Here is a 26,634-nt window from a genome sequence, read left to right as displayed (position 1 = left end):
CTGTATGGCTTTGTTCGAAGCAGTCCCATTCCAGGCACAACCGAAACCTTAACTAACTTTAAGTTCTGATAAGAGGAAGCTCTATACCTAATTTGGTGGTCCTAATCCTTACCATTTAGGAGTTCTTGAACAGACAGAGAAACTCTTTCATATACTAAACTGCTAGTATCCCTAAGACAGCTGTTAAAGTATAGTGATGCCTTTGTTATTCCTGAGGAACAAGGAGAGAATGGCATTCCTATGGGTACCACATTATGCCAGTAATTCCTACCCAGAGAGTATTGGAGTGAATTTAAGGTTGATTTGCCTCAGCAGAGCACTGCAAACGGTGATGGTAGATTTGAGAACATGGCTCTTCTTGTAGCTCTTGTAGATTCCATGAGATTTTTTACACTCTTTGGAAGTATTCACTGTATGTTTGATCTGTGTTCGTGGTATTGTTTCTCTGTTGTTATACAGAAAAAAAACGAAACATGATTTTCAATGAAAAATGAAAAAAATGTATTGTGCAGCTGAAGCACTGGAATACCAAACTGCAAAAAGCTAAATATTTTAAATTTATTTTAAGAAACACTATATAGCCTTTATTTTAATGGGTTTTTCAGATCTTACTTCTGTTGCATGAATTAACATTTTGCTTTTACTGAATTTAAAAATTTAAAAGTATACACTCTTTAGTTGAAGCAAAATGCAGGACAATGTAGCCCTTTAAAGACTAACAAAATGGTTTATTAGATGTTGAGCTTTCGTGGCCCAGACCCACTTCCTCAGATCAAATAGTGGAAGAAAATAGTCACAACCATATATACCAAAGGATACAATTTAAAAAAATGAACACATATGTAAAGGACAAATCACATTTCAGAACAGAAGGAGGATGCGGGGGGGGGGGGGGGAGGAAGGAAGGTAAGTGTCTGTGAGTTAATGATATTAGAGGTGGGGAAAGTTAGATGTCTGTGAGCTAATGGTATTAGAGATGATAATTGGGGAAGCTATCTTGGTAATGGGTAAGGTAGTTGGGGTCTTTGTTCAGTCCCCCCGGAGAGTGTCGAATTTTAACATGAATGACAGTTCAGAGGATTCCCTTTCAAGTGCAGATGTAAAAGGTCTTTGTAGCAGAATGCAGGTGGTTAGGTCGTTGAGACAGTGTCCTTTCTGGTTGAAATGGCAAGAAATAGTTTTTTCTTTGTGATCTTGTCCGATATCTGTTTTGTGGACATTAATCCTTTGGTGAAGTGTCTGAATGTGATTTGTCCTTTTCATATGTGTTCATTTTTTTTAAATTGTATCCTTTGGTATATATGGTTGTGACTATTTTCTTCCACTATTTGATCTGAGGAAATGGGTCTGGCCCACGAAAGCTCATCATCTAATAAACCATCTTGTTAGTCTTTAAAGTGTTACATAGTCCTGCATTTTGCTTCAGCTACACCAGACTAACACGGCTACATTTCTAACACTCTAGTGTGGTTGTAAAATGAGGAACATGCCATAATCATTATTTTTATGCCCAGTAATAGAGGCTTTATGGAAGAGACAGTGCTTGCCTCAGGGAGCTTAGAAACTAATCATAATTATGCATTTTACTAAAATAATTTTTAAGAGACAGCATCAAAGTAATTATAAAGGTATTTAGGTATCCAACTCCCATTGATTTCTAGGCAGGTCTGAAAAATCCCATTGAGCTCTTATGTGCATCCTTTAGGCACCTAAATACCTTGAAAAAATCTGTTAGTACCCAAGTAATTCAGTATCTTGTTGAATATTTTACCCCACAATTTGTATAATTAAAACTGGGGGAGGGAGGGCTTTCAAAAATGTAATATAATTTCCAATGGTGGTTACTCTGTATTTCACGGAGATTGACAATGAAATAAGCCTGACCTAGTTAGAGTAATTTTTCGGGTTCTATGTTCTGTTCACATTTCCTGTGCTGGAGGGGAATGTTTAAATTAATAAAAGTATGTTAATAAAATAGAAGCATTAAGCAGAATAAGTTTTGAACCAAACTAAATTGACAGTGTTCAATTAAGAGAGTTAAAATGTGATTAAATCTGACATTTGTATTTCATAAAATCATTTTGATAGAATAAAATAATTATATCCCTTTTTTGCAGTCTGGTAAACCTATTCTGCTTTGGTTCAGTTCACTTTGTAACTGATGCACTGAAATAATTGTATTTGTGGGATGCATCAATTCTATTACAATTGATGTGTGATTAATATTTTAGAACCCCTTTATAGTCTCTTTGACCTCAGAATCAATCAGCTAAAAGTGTGCTAAATATAAATATTTTGCTGCATTTTAACTTTCTTACAGATAGCTCATAAATGCTTATCGAGGCTCAGCCTGATGCATTATATTTCCTCTAAAAATGTTTTATTGTTAGTGTTTAGTTTTTTGGAAAATATGTTTGACTTAAACATAGCTAAGCAACTGCATATGCAGTAAACTGTCACTGCCTACATGAATTTTTTAAAGGAGCTGAGTGAGCAGTGTTAAAATGCAGACTGTCAATTGCAATTTACTAGCTAGTCACGCCAGTGTTTCAGTGCTTCTTATTTATACGTGAAAGGCTGTGGGCACAAGGGACTTTGCCTAGCAGCTCTGATGATTCCTTTGACAGCTTTATGATGAACTTTGCAAAACAATTTTAAAGCCTGTATTGAAATGTAATTAGTGATAGAATAGTTCTGTTGAGAATCCGCGCTCTTCATTTACTGAATGCTCAAGGTAACATATTTGTTCACCAATAGAAAACAATGTTAATTCTTCCACAGAATCACTTTGTTTTATCAGAATATTTTTAATTCCATCAAAAGTTGATTTTTTTCAAAAAAAATTCTCAAGAAAAATATTTAAAATAAAATTAATGTTCTCTGAACTTAGTTTCATGTAATATTTTATTTCAGAGAGTTACTCATATCGAGATTTCATGTATAGCATTTTAGACCGGGAGGAAAGTTTTAAAAACAATAGTACTAGTTTTGCTAACCAGTTAAATCTCTGTCTGAGCTATAGTTAAACCGTTAAAGTTAATTTTGACTAGTAATAGTGATGATAATGCTTTAGCAATTGCTTTGCTACCAATGAGAAGATCATGTTGTCTGCTTTGGAAGTGCCTGTTATCTGGGAGAAGGAGTAAGTCAAGATTAAAATTTTTAATACTGCAGCTGAGAGAAGCTTTTTTATTTTAATCTTGGATTGCTAACTTTGTTTTGTTGCATCCCTGCTGAGATCAATTTCCAGTCTGCCTATAACTATTTATATGTTAGGAGTGCCATTATTCAGAGTGGATAAGGTGAATATGCTATTTCTGTATGGGATGCTTTTGTGTATAATAAAGTAAACCTGATTAGATCACTAACTGAAGGTCAGATGAAACGTGGTCTTTTAAGGCAGATTCCTTTTAGAAAGGAGTCTGAAAACGTTTGAAAGATGAAAGGAATCCAGTAAAATATCAAATTTACTTGCTGCAGGTTGAACCTCTCTGGTCTGGCCACATCGGTGGCCTGGCATGATTTTAGTTTGCTGGAAACTTCGCCACACCCATGATAAAGGGACATCCAGCTGTTCCATGAAGTTTGTTTACAGCCACTAGTCCTGGCTCTCAGTGTTCTGTGCTGTTATTTAGCTCTTCAGTCTCTTCTCAGAACCCAGTAAGCAGTGAAAATCTTGGTTATACTGCTAGACAATATTGACCTCCCATGATCTAGCAAATTCTCTGGTTCAGCATCAGTCAAGTCCCAAGGCTGGCAGACTAGAGAGAGATTCAACATGTATTAGAAAGTGTCATTGTTTAGAAAGCATTTTACAAACACAAGTTTCTGTAAAACACTTGAAATATATTTAATTAAAGCAAGTTTTTGATATATAAATGGTCACCGGCAGCTAAATATTGATCTGTCTGATGGTACTCCATCGACACGGGTGACTTAAAAGTGTAGAGTGAAGTGTTGGTCCCACTAAAGTGAGGGAGTTTTGTTATTTTCTTCAGAGAGACCAGGATTTCACATACAATGTTTTTTAAATTTAACTTCTGATGTTTTAGTATAAAAACTTAAAGTGATACACAAAGATATGAGAAGAACAGAGTCTACTCTCCGTGGACGGTGATGTTGTACTTGATATGTGTAAATAGTGCAGTCATAGTCCCTTTCTTGACTATTTAGTCTTTCTCAATTTTTTTTATAAAGTACCCCTTTAAAAATATATATAGAGAGATATACACACACACACACACACACACACACACCCCAAGTACCTACAGTTTTCAGACACACAATTTTATTATCTACCATTGTAACACGTTTTTTTTAAACAACTTAATCATAGTTGGGCGGGTGATGAAATTTTGGGGTGTAAAAAGCACAAAAATAATGAAGGGTTGTAAAACTTAAACAAATTCAGTTTTTTTTCAAAATTTCAGTTGTGTTGACGTACCCCCCAGACTTCTCTCAAGTACCCCTAAGAGTACTTGTACCACTGGTTGAAAAACACTAATTTAGTCCACCCAAGGATTTAGGAAGTATTTATGTGGTTATATTAGACTGTGTTTAGCTAGACCTTTTTTTCTACAGTAGGAGGGTTCTTTTGAAAGAATTATGCTGGTATATTTTTTTTCCTGGTATAGCTATCTAGCATAGATAATTATAACAGCTTTTACTGATATCTACTTGGGTATGTCTAGACTACACCTCTCTGTTGCCAGAGAGATGTAGATTAGGCACATCGAAATTGATAATGAAGCAGGGATTTAAGTATCCGGCACTTCATTAGCATAAACATGGCCACCGCTTTTTTCAAAATGGAGCTTTTTCAAAAAAAAAAGTCAGTCTAGACACAGATCTGTTGAAAATAAACCCTTTTTCGACAGATCATGTATTCCTCAAAAAATGAGGTTTACAGGATCTGTCGAAAAAGGATTTATTTTCGACAGATCCGCGTCTAGACTGCTGGGGGTTTTGGGGGATTTTTTCTGAAAAAGCTCCATTTTGAGAAAAGCAGTGGCCATGTTTATGCTAATGAAGTACGAGATATTTAAATCCCTGCTTTATTAGCAATTTCGATGTGCTTGATTTACATCCCTCTAGATGCCTAGATGTAGCCCTTGAGAGTTTGTGTTTGTCCAAGGACTTCTCTTAAACAGTAAGAGCTAAGCCCACCAAATTTGGTATACAGCTTCCTCTTATGGTAACTTAAACTAAAACTAAAGCAAGGTAAGGTTTTGTTGTGCCTGGAATGGGATTTCTTCTTATAAAACCGTACAGAAAAAAGAACCACCAGGCAGGTGGAAGGGGTTTGTTGGTGGGGATTCTTCCCTATCCGGTACTGCCCCAGCTCCAAGCCTCCCAGCCCCCCAGGAGCCTTTAAGGAGGGTGGAAGGGGGGAGCTAATGCTCCATTCCTCTCCCCAGATTACTTCAGGAACATTGCTGACTGTTCCTCTTTGTCAGGGAGCATGGAGAAGTGCAGAGTTTGCTGCATTCCTCACTCTGACTGAAGAATGCAGGGAGCAGATGAACCTGGACCTTCACCCTTCCCCAGGCTGTGCCTAGTGGAGCTACAGCGCCCATGAAGAGGCACCTCTCACCTGGCCTCAAGCTTTTGCAGACAGAGCTGGGGTAGTCCTCTCTTCCCAAGGCAGCCTGCATATTGAACCCTTCATCCTCAGTCCTACCCAAGAGCAATGATTTAAATGGTGTGTACATTTTAATTTAATTTTCCAAAAATTGACTTAAGGGCCCTCGCAGTGTTTGGTAAATCTTCTAGTAGCTTTTATATGGGTTCCCTCAAAATGGTATAAACTATCCCAGTGTAAGCACAGTTATACTGATGGAGAAAGGGGTAAGCAGTGAGGTAGTAAAGTTTGCAGATGATACCAAACTGTTTAGGATAGTCAAGACAGAAGCAGACTGTGAGGGACTCCAAGATCTCACCAAACTGAGTGATTAGGCAACAAAATGGCAAATGAAATTTAATGTGGATAAGTGTAAAGTAATGCACATCGGGAAAAATAACCCCAACTATACGTATAGTATGATGGGGGCTAATTTGGCTACGACAAATCAGGAAAGAGATATTGGAGTTATCGTGGACAGTTCTCTGAAAACTTCCACAAAGTGTGCAGTGGCGGTCAAAAAGGCAAATAGGATACTAGGAATTATTAGGAAAGGGATAGAAAATAAGACCTAGAATATCTTACTGCCCTTGTATAAAACTATGGTACGCCCACATCTTGAATACTGTGTATAGATGTGGTGATCTCACCTCAAAAAAGATATTTTGGCCTTGGAAAGGGTTCAGAAAAGGGCAACTAAAATGATTAGGGGTTTGGAACAGGTCCCATATGAGGAGACGTTAAGGCGACTGGGAATTTTCAGTTTAGAAAAGAGGAGACTGAGGGGGGATATGATAGAGGTATATAAAATCATGAGTGGTGTGGAGAGGGCCGATAAAGAAAAGTTATTTATTAGTTCCCTAAATAGAAGAACTAGAGGACACCAAATGAAATTAATGGGGAGCAGGTTTAAAACTAATAAAAGAAAGTTCTTCTTCACACAGCGTGTAGTCAACCTGTGGAACTCCTTGCCAGAGGAGGCTGTGAAGGCTAGGACTATAATAGAGTTTAAAGAGAAGCTAGATAATTTCATGGAGGTTAGGTCCATAAAAGGCTATTAGCCAGGGGATAAAATGGTGTCCTTGGCTTCTGTTTGTCAGAGGCTGGAGAGGAATGGCAGGAGACAAATCGCTTGATCATTGTCTTCGGTCTACCCTTTCTGGGGCACCTGGTGCTGGCCTCTGTCGGTAGACAGGATACTGGGCTAGCTGTACCTTTGGTCTGACCCAGTACGGCGTTCTTATGTTATGTTCTTGTATGATATAATTATAAAAATCACACCCTAATCAGCCTGTGATAGTAAAATTTTTACATGTAGACAAGGCCTTAGTCCAAGATTAGTGTCCTGTAACTTCAAGAAAGAATTCTTTTTATATAAATCACAACTAAGCCAGGTTTATGCTGAAATTTTTCTATCTTGCTAAATCAGTCAGGGGTGTGATTTGTGATTGACAGCGCTATGCAGACAAAAGCCTGTACTGTAGAACATGGTTTTGCCAGTATCACTTATTTTAGAAGTGGGATGTGGACTAAGGTGGCTTGAATAAACAAAATCGGTTTTGTCAATATAAGTTGCATCTTCATTAGGAGTACTATGCTCATTTGTATACTGGTACACAAGACCTGGCCTAAATCCTGTCTGTTTTCTGTATCAAATGGGATGCTACATTGGACATTGAAGTCTAAAGTGTTTCATTTGATTTCATGAGATAGTTCAAGTGCTACTGTATAACTATTTTAGTCATATTGGGGCTACCATAAGATTCTCTTTCAACACAGGGGGTTTGTTTAATTCACATGGGCTTTAGTATTGGCATCAGCAAACTGGCTTTGCTGTAACTGTGGCCTTTTGTTAAATTTGCAAGTTTCTTTTATAAATGCGTTTGAGCATCAAATAGGTTTAATTATAGAAAACAGTGTTAAAATACTTCATATATCTACAGTTAACATCATTTAGAAGTAATCTGCTGCAGATATATTTGGTGTTGCTCCATCAATATAGTAACAGAATTACCAATACATGACAGGATTATGCTAGCATTGTACTTTATTCACTATAGTTTAAAATCTAACTGGTAATACTTATTTTAATTTAAAAAAAAACCTGCACTTCTTGCAGAAATAAAACTAAAATGATAATATAGAACCACACACATCTATTCTTTACAGATCGGAGGGTGTATTGTGAATAGAAATATCTTTTGATTTCCCCTCCTGTGTTGACCACAAGATCTGCATTCTTCTTCGAGTGCTTGCTCGTGTCCATTCCAGTTAGGTGTGTGCATGCCGCATGCACAGATTGTCGGAGAGTTTTCCCTTAGCGGTACCCATTGGGCCAGCCCCTTGGAGTGGCGCAGCTATATCGGTGCATATATACCCTGCTGGCCCTCCACCCTCTCAGTTCCTTCTTACTGCACATGGTTGTTGGAGCTCCCTTCTCGCTTGCCTGCAAGCGTGATCTCAGCAGTATTCAAACTGTTCTAAGTCGTTATCACCTTGTCCCTTTTGTTTCTTATCCAAGTTACTTTCTCTGTTAGATAAAGAAAGGTAAGTTGTTTGGGTTGGGGCTCGCCAGTTGCTTCCCCTTTCTACCCAGTCCACAGGGCATGCCAAGGCATCACGGTTTTAAGCCCTGCACTGACTGTTCCAAGCCTACACCCCGTGGTAACCCACACGATTCGTGCTTAAAGTGCTTGGGCAAGGCCTATGTCCCGGCTAACTGCAGAATCTGCTACAGTTTTAAACCCAGGACACCGCGTGAGAGGGACTTATACTTGAAGATACTCCTTATGGAGTCGGCGCTTTGCCTGCACTGTCTTCTAACTTGGCACCAAAGTCCTGCAGCACACCACCTTCAATGCTGGAGACTTCTGGTACCTCATCGGTGTTGAGGCACCCTACGACGTGGCACCACTCAGTCGCCGGTACAGCACAAGAAGAAAAGAGGGGAGAGGGGCAGGTCCCCAGTCAGGGCACCCTGTTGTGCCCACACCGGCCACAAGGTCTGCTGCGCGTGGGCCAGAGTGTGGCCAGTTGAGCGCAACCAAAAGCCACAGTGCAGGGGAAGAGTCGGATCAGGTCCAACAGCCCTCCACTCCGGATACGTTCAAGGCGGCATGGGAGCTGATTGAGTTGACGGCTGACTTGCCCTCCCCTCCTTTAGAGCGCAAGAACTGGTCTCGGGATCAGGCCTTGGCATCGGATCCAGGTAGGCCCGCACCACCCTTGGCACTGGCGCCCCATGTGGTACAGCGTTCCCTCGTTCTCAGGTCAATGCCGGCACCGGCAAGCCTCTTGGCACTGGTGGCTTCACTCTCTCAGGAGTCCAGAGAGAGCTCAGCATCAAGCACAGTCATCCTGGCGGCCCACTTGATAGCACCAGAGCGCCTCATGCCCCCTCTGCTGGTGTAGCCCTCGAGCAAGCCAACCTCAGTGGTTCGGCACGCGGAGAGACATCGTTTCCTGGGCCAAACCTCCACTCCACCGTGGTGGGAGTCTGACTACTCAGGAGTCCAACGTGGAGTCAGTACCATCAAGGGTGTCCATCTCTCATTCCCACTCTCAGCACTGCTCAAGTTCCCAGCATCCCTAAGATCCCTGTCCTGGCACCGCTCTCACTTCTGGCATCATGAGTGCCACGACAATGACTCGGGCCTCTCACAAACATGGCCTCCACAGTGGCAGCATCTGGATCAGTGGCTGTTCTGGCCCCCCTGGGCATACCACCAGGCCCAGGGGAGCGTTCCCTGTACGGCAGGGTCTGCACGTTTGGGGATCTGGGCCCCATCTTCAGCCACCCTGCTTCCCAGTGCCCCAGCACCGCATGTCTTGGCAGTATGCGGGGAGTCTCCCGAGCCCCAGTCGGAAGACGGCGGGGGTCATGGGCCGTCGGAGCAGTCTGCCCCCTCTCAAGCGTCGGAGCAGCACCATGAGATGGAGGACTCGAAAGTACGAAAGTATTCATCGTCCTCCCCTGACAAGGCCCTGGAATGTTGTTGCTCATGTCCATTCCACATCGCACCCACCTCTCCTATGTCATAGCATTACGGCAAGAAGGAACTGAGGGTGGAGGGCCAGCGGGGATATATATGCACCGATATAGCGGCACCATTCCAGGGGGCTCCCCGGCTGGCCCGATGGGTACCATTAAGGGAAAACTCTCTGGCAAACCGTGCACGGGATGGACATGAGTAACATGTCGGACAACGTTACAAAGTAAGTAACCATCTTTTTTCTGTTCTGAGACGCATCACATGTCTTCTGGAAAGTCCTTTAAATTTCCATGTCAGTTTGCCCATGTGGAAAAATGTTTTCCTGAATCCCAGTGGCATTATTGAGGCTTAATCTTTAGTATCTAAAGTATATTAAGAGTTTTGAATAGACATTGCTATTTTAACATTTTAATTGTATTTTTCTCTTTATAGATGGCTATTCCTATGAAAAAGAGGCAATGGAAAACTGGATCAGCAAAAAGAGACGGTCTAGTCCTATGACAAATCTCCCTCTTCACTCTCTTGTGCTTATACCAAATAGGACTCTGAAAATGGCCATTAATCGCTGGCTAGAGACTCAGCAGAAATATAATGAAACAACTTAGCCTTGAATACATCAATTGTTCTAATTTGTTAATTACAATGAAATTGTAGGTAAAGGAAGGAAATAACTATCAGATATCTTAAAACACTGGAAAGGGAAAAAAGATACAGACTAAGGACATGGACAGAAGTGTAACTCACATAGAGTCCTTTAAATGTAGAACTTTAAATTAAAAAAAAAACCTGTTGGTGCCTAATAGAGGTTTTTTTTTTAATATTTGAGCTTTAATTATAGTAGTTTTGTGTAAGAAAGTTTAAAAGCTAATTGAAAATATGTAGGCTTGGCAGAATTTGATTTTTATTTTTTTAGTTTCAATAAATAATTATGCTCGTTTTAAAGCATTTTTAAATGTTCATAGTTGCAGGGAATTACGGTGGCATGGGCAGTTTTTTAAGGACAGTTGATGGTAAGATTCAAAAAGCTGAAGCAAAAAACTGTCAATATCATGTCAAAGTATACAAAGTTAATATCCTTAAATCAAAATCTAATACATTCTCAAGCACCATTTTTCTTAGTTTGCCTATCTGTAAATTTAGCAATGGAAGTATTTTCATCTGTTTGAGTGTACAATGAAATTAATGTACATCTACTTTAAAAAAAAATCAAATTCTTCCAACCCTAAATATATGCATGCTTAAATAAATAATGATATAATGTATGTTTTTTGAGTGTGTGTCAAAAAATCTGGTATTTTGTTTGCAGTAGTTATAACAAAAGAACATTAAGGTTGCAAAGTTAAGCACTCAAAAGTTAGGAATTGCCAATAGTAAGGATCGTGAAACCTTTGTTTTGCCTCTTTGTACATGATAGTCTTTAAATTGTATTACACACTCTTTTTGCATCATCTCTTTGTTTCTACTCAGAGAAATGAGATCCTGAAACAACCTTACAACTTGTTAGAAGGGCAGACAGCATACTTAAAATTATCCAGCTCTTTTTAAAAATGGAGTAGAATTGTGTGATATGGTTGTTTGTAATAGAGAAGAAGGTGCAACTCAATAGCCTTGTGTTTTGCTTCTAAAGTTAACATTTCAGGATTTCAGCTGGTTACCTGCTGGGATCTGAAGAGATTTCCTTCCTGTCTATGCATTCTTCAGTGTTGTCGTCTTCTTCCTCTGAAGCATCAACAATGGCATATCTGGACAATGGGATTTTGGGCAGAGCAGAGGTTGCGCAAGCCATTTTCTTAGATGCTTGACTGGTTGGTTCTTACCCACATGCTCAGTGTGTACCTGATTAGCCTATGTGAGGTCAAGGAGAAATTTTGCTCCAGGTCAGATTGACAGACTCTGGGGTTTTTTATTTCTTTCCATTGATGGGTTTATTGTATGGCGACTGGGTAGTAGTGGCGGGCCACTGATAAACTGGTCAGATTAGATGATCTTGTGATCTTTTCTGGCCTTAAACAGTATGTTTTGGGTATCTTCCTCACCTTAGCTCTTTGTTCTTAAGCTTCAGAGGGGTAGCCAAGTTAGTCTGTAACCGGAAAAACTTCTAGACTATTTGTTGTTGTTGTAGCACCTTAAAGGCTAACAAAGCTTATGCTCCAATAAATCTGTTAGTCTATAAGGTGCCACAGGACTTCTCGTTGACCTTGACTTAAGCAAAGCTTTTGAAACAGTCTCCCTCAGAATTCTTGCCAGCAAATTAAGGAAGTATGGATTGGATAAATGGACTGTAAGGTGGATAGAAAGCTGGCTAGATTGTTGGGCTCAGCGGGTAGCAATCTATGGCTTGATGTCTGGCTGGGGGTCGGTTTCAAGCAGAGAGCTGCAAGGATCAGTTCTAGGGATGGTTCTAGTCAACATCTTTATTAATGTCCTGCATGAGGGGATGGACTGCACCCTCAGCAAGTTTGCAGATGATACTAAGCTGGGAGAGAGGTAGATATGCTGGAGAGTAGGGATAGGGTCCAAAGTGACCTGGACGATTTGGGCCAAAAGAAATCTCATGAGGCTCAACAAGGACAACTGTAGAGTCCTGCACGCAGGTTGGGGACTGACTGGCTAAGCAGCAGTTCAGCAGAAAAAGATGTGGGGATTACAGTGGATGAGAAGCTGGATATGAGTCAACAGTGTGTCCTTGAAGCCAAGAAGGCTAATAGCATATTAGGTTGCATTAGGAGGAGCATTTCCAGCAGATCTAGAGAAGTGAAATATTCCCCTTTACTGGTGAGGCTACATCGGGAGTATTGTGTTCAATTCTGGGGCCCCCAACTCCAGGAAGGATGTCAACATATTGGAGAGGGTCCAGCAGAGGACAACCAAAATGATTAGGGGGCTGGAACACATGACCTACCAGGAGGCTAAGGGATTAGGACTAGTTTAGTCTGCAGAAGAGGAGTGAGGGGGATTTGATAGCCTCTCTCCATCCTCTCTGAGACATCACTGCAGGTAGTTAAAGGCTGCTGTTCTCAGTGGTAACAGATGGCAGAAGGCAGCACATATAGAGGCTCTGAGGAAATTAGTCACACTGGCTCCAACTGGAGCAAAGGCAGTAGATGGAACAGGGACCAGCAAGGCTGCCCCAGGAGTGACAGTCTGAAAGAAAGAAATCGTCCCACCGCCTGAGGGTGCACATTGACTCTGGAAGGTGAAGCATCAGCTTCTCCTCACACCCTTCTCCCCAATTTCCAGGCTCCAGTGCTCTGAGGCATATTGACTACAAGGAGACCAGCACTGAAAACTGTGCACTATGGACACCTCAATAATATAACTGAAATTATCCTTAACTATAGAGCTCCTTAATAGTGTACATCCTCTCTTTAGGATGCAACACGCTGCTGCCTGAAGTGTTAAAACAAACCCCGGTGTTCGACCCCCCAGCATTTCAAACTCTAGAAACAAGACTTGTTTGTTGGGGGGAGGGGGTGTTTTGAATTCAACTAATACAAAATAATTATAAACTGCCTCTTGGATCTTTCTAAATATTTTTCTCCTTCTCAATCCCTCCCAAAATCAGCTGGTTGCAGCTTCCACCAGGACCATGGAGTGACAATTCCTGGGGGAGGGGAGAGGGGGACTGATCAGAGGGCATGGTGTGGCATCTGAGGTAGATAAAGATGACTCAAAAATAGAAAGAATTTAAAATCCCAACTGTCACCAACAGCCACTAAGGTGGCTGTGTCAACACTGAATTCACATATTTGAAACAAGTTTCCTTATCTCTGTTGCTAATAGCTCCTTAGATTATCTGGTAGTCTTATCAGCTTGATTTTCCTTTTCAGTTTAGGCTGGGCATTTTACCATCTGCCTGCCATTCAGTTTGAACAATGAAAAGAAGTTGGCTAGCTGCTCTTGTTTTTCCTAGTCAACGCTGGTGTTCATGCACTAGGACATTCCTGCATGTGTGATTTGGGGCTCTATCTGCTCCCCCCCCCCCACACACACACCCCTCTCTACATTCCCAACTTGTAGCAGATTTCTCTTTTCTAAATGTCTGTTCATATTAGCTTTTTAAAAACCATTTTAAATGTAATTGATTTGCCCAGAACTAGTTGATATCTTTATCTACTTTTCCTGATATTTTCTTTTGCTCTCTGGCTAACTATTCATATACCTGTGGGTATTTAGAAGCTTTGGCTTGCCTAATTAACATCTACCTGGTCCCCATTCAGGTTTTGTGATGTCAGAATAGTTTCCATCATGCTGAATGGTGATGTCATAAAAAATGGATAGCAGCAAAACCGAATGAGCTGATTTTCACCCATGTACCTCTTTGCAATCAATAGTGTTGGGATATATAAAGGAAAGGAACCCAGGTATTACATGGGTCTTGATAGCCTCACTTTTGGCAGACTTTTCCCATATTCTTTCTGGTGATTTTTGCTGTGGGTGATCCTGACAGATATCACTGGACACATGGTTGGTTCATGCATATTCCCTTTTCCTTGACTGCTTAGAGATGGGGGTTTTGCAAACATCAGTTTCACTAGCAGCAGTGCTGCTAAACCAAGATTCAGCTTTGTAAAAGTAAAGGTTATGGAACTGAAACATGACTCAGATGCAAACTCAATCCCCAGCACAACATTCAATAAATGAAAGTTGATAGGGAAGAAGGGGTGAGAGAAAAGAGAGATTAAGTGGTGTGTGTGTACAGAGTAGGAATGTGAAGGACTAGTCAACAATCCGATAAGTTTAGATTAATCCATTTCTGTTGTGGGACTTTGGATCTGATGCCTGTGCTGTTAGCAATGGGGTTTCCTCCCTTTTGTAACTAAGTCCTGAGCCCATGGGAGTCTCCCATGAGTATATTAATTGGTGACTTTTTCCATCTAGTCATTATGCTTGCAACAGGAGTATTGTTTTGTTTTGTTAATAAAAAGTGTTTTTTTTAAACCTGGTATTGGTTCATTTCTGTGTCCTGGAAAATGGCTGTGGGATCTGAATGCCTCTGACAAGGGGATAGCAGCCACAGACTGCAGTTTATATTTTCTCTTTCTTTTTCAAGCTCTTTGGAGAAAAGAGCTTGGGGTGCCCTGGGGTTGGTTTCAAGTGTCCCCCTGTTTGTGGGTTCAAAAGCACTTGATGGTGGCAGCAGATTTTTATCCCCAAAATCCACGTATTAGGATTCTGAGGGGAAGTTTTATACCAAAGCATGGAAAGATAAGGTTTTGGGGTACTTTTGCAAGCCCCCTACTTCTGCATTCATTGTGCCAGAGTGGGGAATCAGACATGACAACTAGTCTACACATGGACTATTTGATTAGTCTAGTCCAGTGGTCCCCAACCTTTCCAGGTTGTCAGGCACCAGGGGGCGTGGCCGTTTGCCCGCCGGGCGGCCCCCCCCATAGCTGCATGCCCGGGGCCGGCGATCCCCCTGCCATGTGCCGCGCGCCCGGTGTACCCCGGCAGCGCCAGGCGCCCAGGGCCGGTGCTCCCCCCGCCCAGCACCGCGCGCCCGAGGCCGGCGCTCCCAGCACAGCGCGCCCGGGGCCTGCGCTCCCAGCACCGCGTACCCGGGGCCGGCGCTCCCCAGCGCCGTGGACATGCCCCCGCAGGTGCCATGGCACCCGCGGGCACCATGTTGGGGACCACAGGTCTAGTCAATTACCCACAAATTAACATCCCTAGTATAGAAGCAGGCAGATGCACATTCTTTCCAGCATACACATGGCAAGTAGGAAAGTGGTGACATTGGTTGCTAATATATGCAGAAGTGACCTTATGTCTCTCCTCCCTGAATATGTTCATCTTCACATAATCTACTTCTCAGATTCACTTTAAGACAGGGAATTAAGGTTAAGTGAACAGTTTAAGGGCGTACATATTTTAATATGCATGGAATGCCCAAATGACATCATCCAGGAAAATCCCTGTCTGTTATTACTGTAGTCATTTCCAATAGAGAAAATTATGGGAAATGGCAAAAAGTAAAAAAAAAAGTGTGTCAAGGAGGCTATATTTTATAATTACATAGCAACTGAAAAGAACTTCTAACAGAACGCTTTTTAATATTACAATAGGACAGGGACCCTATCCCTGCCCTCCAACGTATCTACCTCTCCCCCTAGCTTAGTGTCATCTGCAAACTTGCTGAGGGCACAATCCATCCCCTCATCCATGTCATTAATAAAGATGTTGAACAAAACTGGTCCAAGAACCGATCCTTGGGGCACTCTGCTAGAAACTGACCGCCAACCTGACATTGAGCCATTGATCACTACCCGTTCTGCCCGAAAGTCTAGCCAGTTTTCTATCCATCTTACAGTCCACTTATCCAAACCATATACCCTTAATTTGCTGGCAAGAATATTGTGGGAGAGACTGTGTCAAAAGCTTTGCTAAAGTCAAGGTATATCACATCCACTGACTTTCCCATATCAACAGAGGCAGTTACCTCATCATAGAAGCTAATCAGATTGGTCAGGCACGACTTGCCCTTCATGAATCCATGTTGACTATTCCTAATCACTTTCCCTTCTTCCAACTGCTTCAAAATGGATTCCTTGAGGTTCCCTTCCAGGGACTGAGGCAAGGATGACCGGTCTGTAGTTCCCTTGATCTGAAAGGCCCGGGGGCCACATTGATGCACATGCCATGGGCCACAACGTTAAGTGTGGTTGCATATACATTGCAAATATATGCAAAGAGCCTCTTTCACACTAATGGGCATGAATACAAAGATTAAGGCAAGACTACACAACACACAGGCCCCATGTAAGTCAGTTCTGCTGGTATTAATAAAATGCAATATTTACATGATTTCCACCCATATGAGAGCACTTTTAATGAGCAAAGACAGGCCAGGAACTTAAGTACTAAAACGCGTATCAGATCACCATTATATTGACTTTTTTTTTGGCTCCCATCCACAGGCCACGTATTGAATCCCACGTAATCCCAAACCGAGGGCCACAAACCAACGGGCCACATGCAGCCCACGGGCCACATGTTGAGTAGCCCTGCATTAGGGCATAGCTACTGCACATTTTACAGTATTTTATTTGATTTCATATTATTTACAGTCATGCACCTTGTTAATTATCCCTTGTATATTCTTTCCTCCATGCCATTTGAAAATATACATGAGCTATTTTTTGTAACAGGTGGGTGCCCATGGTGCACATGACCACAATATAGGTTCACAAGACAAAACTCACTCCTCACGGATGGAAAATCTTAGAGGGAACACTGGACCCAGCTTAAAGTCCTGGCTAGGGTAATTTAGTTAGGGTTGGTCCTGATTTGGGCAGGGGGCTTGACTCAATGACCTCCTCAGTTCTCTCCCAGCCCTATCAGTCTAAGAAGAATTTCTGGGCAAACATACCACAAAACCAGTGATATACCTGAGATACTTAGCTGATATTTCCACCCTCTGGACAGATGATCTAAACTAACTGATACATTTCAACCACAACTTTAACAATACCACCCAAGAAAAGCAATACTCAGACCTCAGTGGCTCAGGAGCCAAATTAGCCATTAACATTACCCCAAAGAGACACTGTGTGAATTCAGCTCTCTTTGACTATACTACTCTATATATATATAGTGAATCTCTCAGCAAATAAATTAATGACTGATTGGTTAATGATAGTAAAACACCATGATTAGTTAATAAGAGTGGTTAATAATTAAATCACACTATTTTAATGTTGTGTACTGCAATCAGCTGCAGGAGCTACATTAAAGAGCCCCCCCCCCCCCCCCCCAAATACTCCCTTGTTAGCATCGACTTCCTGGATACCATGACCAGCTTCAACAATGGAATCCTACAGAAAAGTATGTACAAGAAATCAATGAATTGCCACACCCATCCGCACAAATAAAGCAACCACTCCAACTATTAGCTACAGCCAGGCCAAATCCCAGAAAATATGCTCCGAGGAGAAGCCCTTTACCAATATACACTCAAAACCACCGTCACCAAACAAGGTGTTTCTGCAGAGAAGATGGCATCCCAGAAGGGGCCACCCTAGGAGCATCTCCTTCAATACAGAAATAAAACTCTCTGACCATATGCTCACTCTTAGCGGTCACTTACCACTCCACACTGAAACCCATGTGGCAGTGGTGGGCAACCTGTGGCTCTCACATCCCCAGTATGTTCTCCTCCCCCCATGCACCTCTTGTGCATCGGGGCACTGGAGCCCCACACTTAATTCTCCTCCCTCTCCCTCACAGCACTTTTGGAGCACCATCCGTCTGCTGATTTGTGCTCTGCTCCAGGTCCTCACTCTCCCTTCCAGAGCTGGAACAACACAAATCAGCTGTTCAAGCTGGGCAGGGACAGGGGAAGCATGGAGTACAAATCAGCAGGTTGATGGCACTCAACATTAGTGGTTTCATGCTGCTCCGCAGGTTGCCCACCAGTGGAATCATGCAGTCCACTCAGATGAAGGAGGGCCAATCACTGGTTTGGCTGCCCATTGCTGCCATATGCAGGTATCATCAAACAATTAAAACCTACATTTAATGGGGACTACATCCCAAAAGAAATCTTTCTGGCACGCCTTCCTTGGCCTCCCAACAGCCCTCCCAACCTCGCCAAGATCATCATCAGACAAGCCCACACCAACTCAAAGCAGGACCAGTCACCGCCAACACAACGGATGGAAAACCTGTAGTCACATCTCCATGGCTATATTGATCAACATCGCCCTCAACACACCTTTCAAGATCCATGTGGTGTACTACATGCAGGGTGGCAACTAGAGATGATCACTAGGGATGTGGTAGTCTATTTGTTTAAATGGTTAACTGAAGCCACGCTCCCCCAGTGCTCATGGGGAGCAGGCTTTTAAGTGGGCTCTCCATGAGCACTGGGTCTGCCTGTATGTACCCCCTGCACTGCTGCCTCTGATAGGGAGGGCTTGCCCATAACCATGAGTGGGGGCTCTGTACTGAAAGCAGCAGCAGTGCAGGGAGGAGGAGCAGGTAAAAGCTGGTCACATGTTTAAAAAAAACAGTGTTTTTAACATCCTTAATGATCACTATGTTTTCAAACACAGAAATATAGGACAAAAACATGGTCTCGCAGGTGGGTGAACACTTTTTCACCCAGTTATTACTGATGTCTCAGTCTTCAAAGGAAATCGCTGTACTTCAAAAGTTGAGCCTGGAGCTTGAAACTTGGATGGACACAAAAATCATGGACTGAAATAGAGACTAACAACCTGTAACCTATGTGAACTAGTTATGCTAAACAATTTGTTCCGCCTGGTATTAGCCCTCAGATCTGCTCAAACTCAAAGGCATCTCTTTAGCAGCAGCTAGTGCAATAAATATTACTTTACCCACTTTGGCTCTCTAATATGCTGGAACTAAGTGGTTACAATACTGCCAGAAGTGAAAGTTCGGCAGTAGGGCCCAGTATGACCTAGCTCTCTGCTCAGGAAAGAACCAGCTGGGGGTGCTTGATCCAGAGGTGGCAATTTAAAGGGGCTGGCTGAGGGCACACTGTAGGGGAGGTGTGTGCACTCCCAACTGGCCTATTGGGGGGGAGGTTGACAGCAACCCCCAGCACCTCAGCCCTGGCTCCATTCCTGTGGTGGAGTGGAGAATCTGCCCTCCAACTGCAGCAGCCCTGCCTCATTCCTGCCAGAGGGCGGGGCAGCCCAGGCCCAGGCCCGAGGCATGCCCTGCTCCTGCCTCAGCAGGTTGGTTGAATTGGCCCCCATCTGACTGCCACAGTTTGTCCGCAACCAGCCTGATCCTACCGCAACAGTGACCACTGACCACTGTCGGACCAACACGTACCCCGCTCAGCACCCAGCCTCCATGTGACCACAGTGGGCTGACCCCCAACCCCAGCCCTGGGGCAGACCACAAGGCCCAGCCCCCACCATCTAGTCATGGGAGGGGATGGGGTGGCCCCCCTCTCCTGCTATGGCAGGGATAAGAAGGGAAGGTAGAATCAGCCATGATCTAGCTGTGACAAGCCTGCCCTGAGCCCTCACCTGCAACAGCCCATCTCCCTACCCTGCCTCTGCACCCCATCCAGCCCTTCAGTCACCCCAGCATGTCTCCTGCACCCATCCCCAGCCTCCCCCCACCCTGTCATACACCCCCCCAAATCCTGACTTCTGCATCCCCCATGGCTCTGCCTAAATTCCTGCACCCTCCCTCAGGAATACATACCCCAACATGCTGCTCTGCAATACACCAATGACTGTAAGAAATGTAAGTGCAGGATGGAGGGCGCAAACACCCCTCCCCCCCACGATGCAACAGTACCTGAAAGGCATGTCACGCACACCCATCCCCCCCGGGATACTGCATATGCATGTCTACATGCAATGCCCCCCCCCAACACACACGCGAGTTACCTCAGTGCCCCCCCCCACACACACACGCAGGAGTCAGCAACATGGCCGAGCCGAGCACAAGAGCCTGTGGCAAAAACAAAAAACAAAACAAAAAAACAAAAAAAAACTTTTACCAAACAGTTTCACAGGCCAGTCATGCACTTGGACAGGGGGCTGTTTGTGGCGCAAACACGCTGCAGCTCAGCCATGCCTCGAGGATTTGTATATTGATTAGTCCAGCCGCAGCTGATGGGCGCCGGGGGCTGCACGCGGGCAACTTGTGTAGCAAGCCCCACCCACTTACTGCAGGAAAACCGGGCCCCGTGGGATTCCTGCATCCCCCATGTTGGTTGGTTTGTTTTTCTCTCCGCTACTGCCTGAGAGCTTAATTCTTGTTCTCCTTGGTGGCCAGTTGACCATCAGTCCATAACTCTGGTGTTCATATCTTTAAGGTTCTACTATACCAGAGAAGCTATTATCAATCAAGACAAGCCTTTCACCTTCAAAAGATCATATTGTATACTCTCTAGAGTTTGTCCTCAGAAGACACTGGTGAAGTTATACAGATCTTATAAAAGGAAAACTGGGAGTGGGAGACTTATATAATGTAATTACTAACAGATTCTTTTCTATAATTATGGTACATACACAACATTAATCTAATTTGTGTGTATTTGTCAGTGATTTTATAAAAATACACAATATCCAAAGTAAGAGTTCACCTCTCAACCCATAACTATATTAATAGTCTTTATTTCATAAGGAAAAATACAGTAGCAGTGCAAAAAAAGAACTACAAAAGAAGAGAACAAATCTTGTACAAATATCAAAGAAACAGTAAACAATAAATAAGCGATGGTGTAATAATGCAATTTCTGAAGGAATTTTGAAAAATGTGTAAGGCTGTTTTTACAATGTATGTACATACTCTTCATGGGAATAAAAGTTGAAAATTCTAACTCGTACAACACAAACCTTTATTACACACAGGAATGTCATTATAACTATTCATTCTGAAAACATTCTTCCAAATATAGAACTTTTTTCCCCCAAGCTCTGAAAAAATTTTCAACCCCATCCTATAAAGCAAATGCACACCTACCCTTTTCCTCAAATCTTCATATCCTCAAAATAATACATCCGACTTCCTATAAAATGTTTTTATAAAGTATTTCATTTCTGTACTTGTTCTTTGTGAATGTACAGTACATAATTTTGTATTAAGGTAGCACCTGAAAGGTGTTTTAGGTAAACTATATAAAGTGCGGTTACTGGTATACTGTTAACATGCCATAATATAATAGTATTCAGTGCAATAGCCAGTATGGTTGAAGCTTTTTTAAAAATGCATGCAAATCTGTTGCTGTAATTTACTGAATTTTACTTTGTTTCTTGTAGTAATAAAAATAACATATTTACATGTCAAAACATAGCTGCTTAACGTTTACCCATATACAAGTCACTTATAGTTCCTAAATTTACATCATGCAACCCAATTAAATCCACCTAGAAAACTAATGAAGTAACACTATAGCTCTGTGATCAGAACACAGTCATTTACAGATCTGGATATTACATACTGTGTATTTCACACTCATAATATTGTTGGAGTCAAGCATTTTAAGTACTAAAAAGAGTACTTAGTTATAGTTTATAATTATTATTCAAATGATGAGATTTAATACAACTAGATGCCAAGATTAAAGACCCCTATAGGAGGAAAATGTTATAACCAAATTTTACAATAAGGATGGAATATAATAAGAAATAAATTATTTTTCCTCTTTAAAGATCCCAATTCAGTGCATTCACAATCTTAGCTAACCATGTAAATGCATGTGTCAATCATTTCTAGTTCAGTTTGACATGCCAGTTAACATTCTTGTTTCCACAATGGTTTCCATGTATAGCTTCTTAAGAAAGTGGTTGTTTCCCATATTTCTATGAATAATACTGGCCAACATGGATAACCTACTCAAAATTAGAAAAGTGGCCAGATGATAATCAATATGTTATGCAGAAATAATATTCTATGAGGAAACAGCCCTATATTAGTAATTAACATAAGTCATCAATATGCTGTAGTGTGCTAAGTTCACAACCAGCTTATTATTATTATACAAAATAGCATTATTCATACATTAGACTCTATGAAAGATCGCTTTGGTTTTGCAGAAGTGACAAGACTTAGTTGACCTTCCTTATTAACATAAGACTGCTGTTTAGGTATAGCATCTGGATACAAATGGGGAATAGTTTTAGAAGTCCTGCTCTCTTGACAGTGGGCAGACATTTGGTACGTGAGCTCCTCAAGTTCTTTAGGCTGCATTCCATTTTGCATATTTTCTCCTGGGGCAATCGCAGGAGAGGAACTTTTAGTTTGATTACTATATCCACCTGTCTGTCTGGCAGATAACTGCTCACAGTTTGAAGATTGAACTAACCCACCAGAAGTATTTGCTAGTACCTCTTCAGATGCTTGACAATGCCAAGTACGATTGCTTTGATTACTCTGCTGCTGGAACCTTGCTGTCTTATCCATGATCCCCATAAATGGTGTGTTCCGAGGTCTATGTTCAGTCGTGCCACTCTGAACTTGACTAATTTTGTTTTCCTTTATTTGAACATCTGGCTCTAATCCTTTCTTACTATCTGAAAAGCTGCTGGTTGAAGTTAAACTACTTGTTGATCTGGAAATGATCATGCTGCTAGATGGACAGCCATAAGAGATTCCAGTAGTTACAGAGCCTTGCTGTTTTGCTTCACTGCAATTCATTTGAATTGGAGCTGCTTTCTCCATGACTGAAGGTACACGGACAGTAAACCTATCTGTGGTTTTGGCCTTGCTTGTGAAAGAGTGAGCTGAGAGACTCTCACTATGCAGTAATTGGGGACATTGGTTGGATGCTAATCTTTCATTGTGCAGTCCAGAGCTGGAATCTGTGGGAATGCTTCCAGATGATAAAGTGTTCGGCCCATCTAACTGCTGACTTTTATTAGGTAGATTTCCAGTGTGTCGGAGTGGCATAGCACTTTGTGGAAGATGCTGAAAAGAGGACTGTGTCTTTGCACTACACAGTGTAGTTCCAGTTCTTGATCCAGGCTGAACAGAATTCAAATGCTGATTAGTTTTCACAATCTGTGCTTGCTTTGTTGGTTGCATAATCACTCCTGGTTCTCTCAGATATTTACTCCCATTTTTTTTCTGAGGGGAAATGGGTCTGGCTTTCTGTTGAAGGCCTTCTTGCAGGGTTCTGCTGTAGGGAGAAGTTGTCTGGGACAAAGTTGTCTGCCTCTGTGAAGATGGAGAGTCATCATGGCGTGGAAATTCTTCTGTTTCTTCAGGACTGAAATGATCATTCAGTCCTAGGACAAGAACCTCTTCCTCATTCTCAGAGTCATTATGCTGAGATGGCTTTGGACACTGCTGCTTTTGTTGTTGTGTTCTCTGAAACTGTTTGCACTCCTCTTCTACTCTAGCCAGGAGCCTCTTGATTTCTTGATTACCGGGGCACAATTTTATGGCTTCACGTAGGTCAGCAAGAGCTGCAATAAACTGTCTGTGTAAAGACAAAAAAATAAGAGTAAACTGTTCCAAAAGTGCCCCATGCCAACACTGTCCCTCTGAAAGAAAAAATAATTTATTACAATTTTGGGCAATTATACCTCTACTATAATCAAAGGGCTGCCCTGATAGGTAATAAGAGAGGTGTACTGGGTGATCTGTTGTCTTTTAATCAGTATATGCTGCTTGATGTGGTGTTGACAGGAAATTAGGGAATCCTCAATACTCAAAGGGCATCTTAGGAATGAGGAAAAAAGAGACCAGGTACCATATAATTCCCGCTCCATCCCATTAGAGGATCAGAAACCCTTTAGGAAGGCAAAAGCTGTTAACAAGTAGGCAGCACTGGACACATCAGCAGCTTTATTTACAGTCATTTATAAAAAGATGGATGCCAAAACTGGGCATTTACTCACTCCGCCCATCATTATTTAAACAAGTTTCACCAGGAATTCCAGAAACAACTGTGTATACTAGCTATCTGGCACCATTCACATGCATTAACTCTGTGGTTATTAATTTTGTAGAGAGTTAATAAACAAACAGAAAAGGAGACAAAAAAGAGTTTTCAAATATACACACCTACAGCACCTTAAACTGACCTGTAAATCAGTTGTTTAAAAATATTATGAAACAAAGATCTACATGTAAAGACAAAGTCATAGACAGTACCTGCTGTTTCTCTTGGCTCTTGCTCTTGCATAATAGGCTTCATAGGATTTAGGTTTCAGATCAAGTGCCTTGGTAGCAAACTCTTCCGCCATGCCAAAGTCCTAATTTAATAACAATTATATTTTAATGTATACAATTACATATAGATATTTTTAAAATATTACAAGCACTTTGTTTCTGGTCACATCTGCAACTAATCTCGAGAGCTCCTGTAGCCTACCCACTTCATACAGTATAGAGATAGAAAATCCCGTTTCATCAAGTAACTGGTTAAAATGTGATGGTTAATCACTTAACTGGGATCCCATGGGAGGGGGCTGCTCAGGCTCAGCCAGGCCGACTGACATGGGCTGCTTTAGTTAGGCTGGACTGAGCCCACCGCACTGTGGGCAGGGAGCTGCTCCAGCTCTGCTGGGTTGCTGGTTACCAGTAAGCATCACCCGGAAAGCATCACTGCTTTACTGGTTACATCCCTAATACAGTACTATTTAAATTGGCAAAAGGAAAGTTGAAGGTTAAAAAAAAAGAGCAAGATGGACCTTATTCTGCCACTCCTACGGCTTGTCTCCAACTGGAAATCGTTTGGCATACCTATTCTAGAATAACTATTCTCTTTTTGGGCATGTCTACATACTGGGTCAGTGGTGTGTACGTGGGAGAAGATCGATCTAAGTTACGCAATGTCAGCTACATGAATAGTGTAGCTAAAGTCAACGTACTTAGATCTACTTACTAGGGTGTCTTTGCAGAGGCATGTCGATGGGAGATGCTATCCCATCAACTTCCTTTGCATTTCTCGTTGAGATCAAATACTGGAGATAGCAGGAGAGCGACTGGACGTCTATTTGTTGTGTCTATATCAGACACAATAAATCAGCTCTCACTGGATCAATCACTGACCCGTTGATCTGGCCCACAGTATAGACCTGTCTGTAGTCCCCTTATTCTGGAATAAAAGCAGGGCAGTCATTCTGTAATAGTTAAGATGGCCAATTTTGCCCATGTAGACAAGTCCTTACTCATTCTGAGTATATCCTTATTTTGTGAGGAGTCCAATTGGTTGTGGCAACAGAGAGCTCAAAATCAGTAGATGATGGCTGAAATAGCTGTGGATACGGAATTTGCTAGTACTAGAGATTCAGAAGGAAGGGATCCAACCAGTTACAAGTGCAGTGACCCATTATGCTAGTTTGCAATCACTTCAAGACTAACAGGTAATCTACCTGCCTACATGGTTTTCCCCTCTTCCCTTGTCCCTCACTTCATGCTAGTACCATGTGTGTTTTCTGGACATCCTCCCAATGGCAGATTTCTCTGCCCCTCCTTTAGCACAGCAGGAGCAGTAAGAATCACAAGAGCACCATGGTGCAGCATACTATCTTTCTATATATTTATGGAGTTCAAGCTTCTAATGCTCTAAATATGTGAGCAACAGATCAATAAGAACTTACATTTGTTTTTCTGCGACACCGTGACAGGTTCAAATACAAGGAAACTCTGAGTTCATTAAAAGCTTTAATTTCTTCTCCAAACCCTTCCCGAGGAAACTTTCTTAAGGCATACTGATATCGCTGAGCTGCTTCCTTCATCTTCCCTTTCTACATGTTTAGAATACAAGAGCTTTAGAAGTCTGATTTGTAAATGCATTAATATTAATTATTTCTATTTGACACTTGCTGAACAGATGTTCTTCAAATGGAATCAAATTTTTTATATACTGTATTTACAAATAATTTTTTTTCGAAAACAGGGATATTCAAATATTTACATTTAAATTATGTAACACTAGTTCCAAAGCAGAATTCTTCAGACATGCAAGGTTTAGTTGATAATACCATTTCTTGGTTTGACATCTGATGTGGAATAGTTTTACAGAAGATAATTGAACAATTGGTTTAAAAGCATAAACAGCAAAACTACAAACGAAATGATGCCTTTAAGCCACAACTTTTATTGGGGGTGGTACTTCTCTGTAAAATCTCAAAATAAACTCAGAGGAAGAACACCCTATATTCAGAGCAACATACAGATGTAGATTCTACCACCACACACAAATTCTTTTAGAGCTGTAAGTCAAATGATGAAGGTGTTTTGTTGCTGTGTGGTTTGCTAGATAGTGGAGGGAAGGAATTGCAGGAGGGCAGGGAGGTGGAGACATCCTGACCTATCGAAGAGAGATTGAAAACTGAAGCTATTCTTCTCTAACTACTAAAAAATGTCAAAGGAAATATATGTAAATGCTACAAGAATCCAAAAGACATTCAGAGAACACCTCTGTGGAAAGCTAAATATCTGTGAGAAAGTGTTGCCAACACTTAATAAGCAGAATTTAGGTAACAGCTAGCAATTGTTTTAGTTAATAAAATTAAATCTTTTTTATAAATATTTTATAATTCATTTATTGATTTAATTAACATTTGCTTTGAACTTTGC

General features: G+C 41.8%; 2 protein-coding genes across 12 annotated transcripts in view; one reads left to right on the top strand and one right to left on the bottom strand.

Annotated features, from left to right (window-relative positions):
* Positions 1-14,553, top strand: part of WDSUB1 (WD repeat, sterile alpha motif and U-box domain containing 1) — an 83,543-nt gene extending 68,990 nt beyond the window's left edge. For 3 of the 4 annotated variants that reach the window (XM_075933481.2, XM_075933480.2, XM_075933482.2), the window contains exon 11: positions 10,045-14,553. In XM_075933481.2, coding sequence (XP_075789596.1) covers positions 10,045-10,217 — 173 coding nt within the window. In that variant the 3' untranslated portion in view covers positions 10,218-14,553. Of the gene's footprint in view, positions 1-5,456; positions 5,702-10,044 lie in introns of all 4 variants that reach the window. The other variant, XR_012905173.2, reaches the window with a different exon arrangement.
* A 6,148-nt stretch (positions 14,554-20,701) lies between these two features.
* TANC1 (tetratricopeptide repeat, ankyrin repeat and coiled-coil containing 1) overlaps positions 20,702-26,634 on the bottom strand; it is a 213,214-nt gene continuing 207,281 nt past the window's right edge. For all 8 annotated transcript variants that reach the window (XM_014575373.4, XM_075933446.2, XM_075933448.2 and 5 more), the window contains 3 exons: positions 25,653-25,799; positions 24,202-24,302; positions 20,702-23,524 (listed from right to left, as the gene is read on the bottom strand). In XM_014575373.4, the coding sequence (XP_014430859.3) occupies positions 22,099-23,524; positions 24,202-24,302; positions 25,653-25,799 (1,674 nt within the window). In that variant the 3' untranslated portion in view covers positions 20,702-22,098. The remainder of the gene's footprint in view (positions 23,525-24,201; positions 24,303-25,652; positions 25,800-26,634) is intronic.

Source organism: Pelodiscus sinensis, chromosome 7 (genome assembly GCF_052426305.1).
Source record: "Pelodiscus sinensis isolate ZL-2025 chromosome 7, ASM5242630v1, whole genome shotgun sequence".
Taxonomy (NCBI): domain Eukaryota; kingdom Metazoa; phylum Chordata; order Testudines; family Trionychidae; genus Pelodiscus; species Pelodiscus sinensis.
This window is presented reverse-complemented; position numbering and strand designations above follow the sequence as displayed.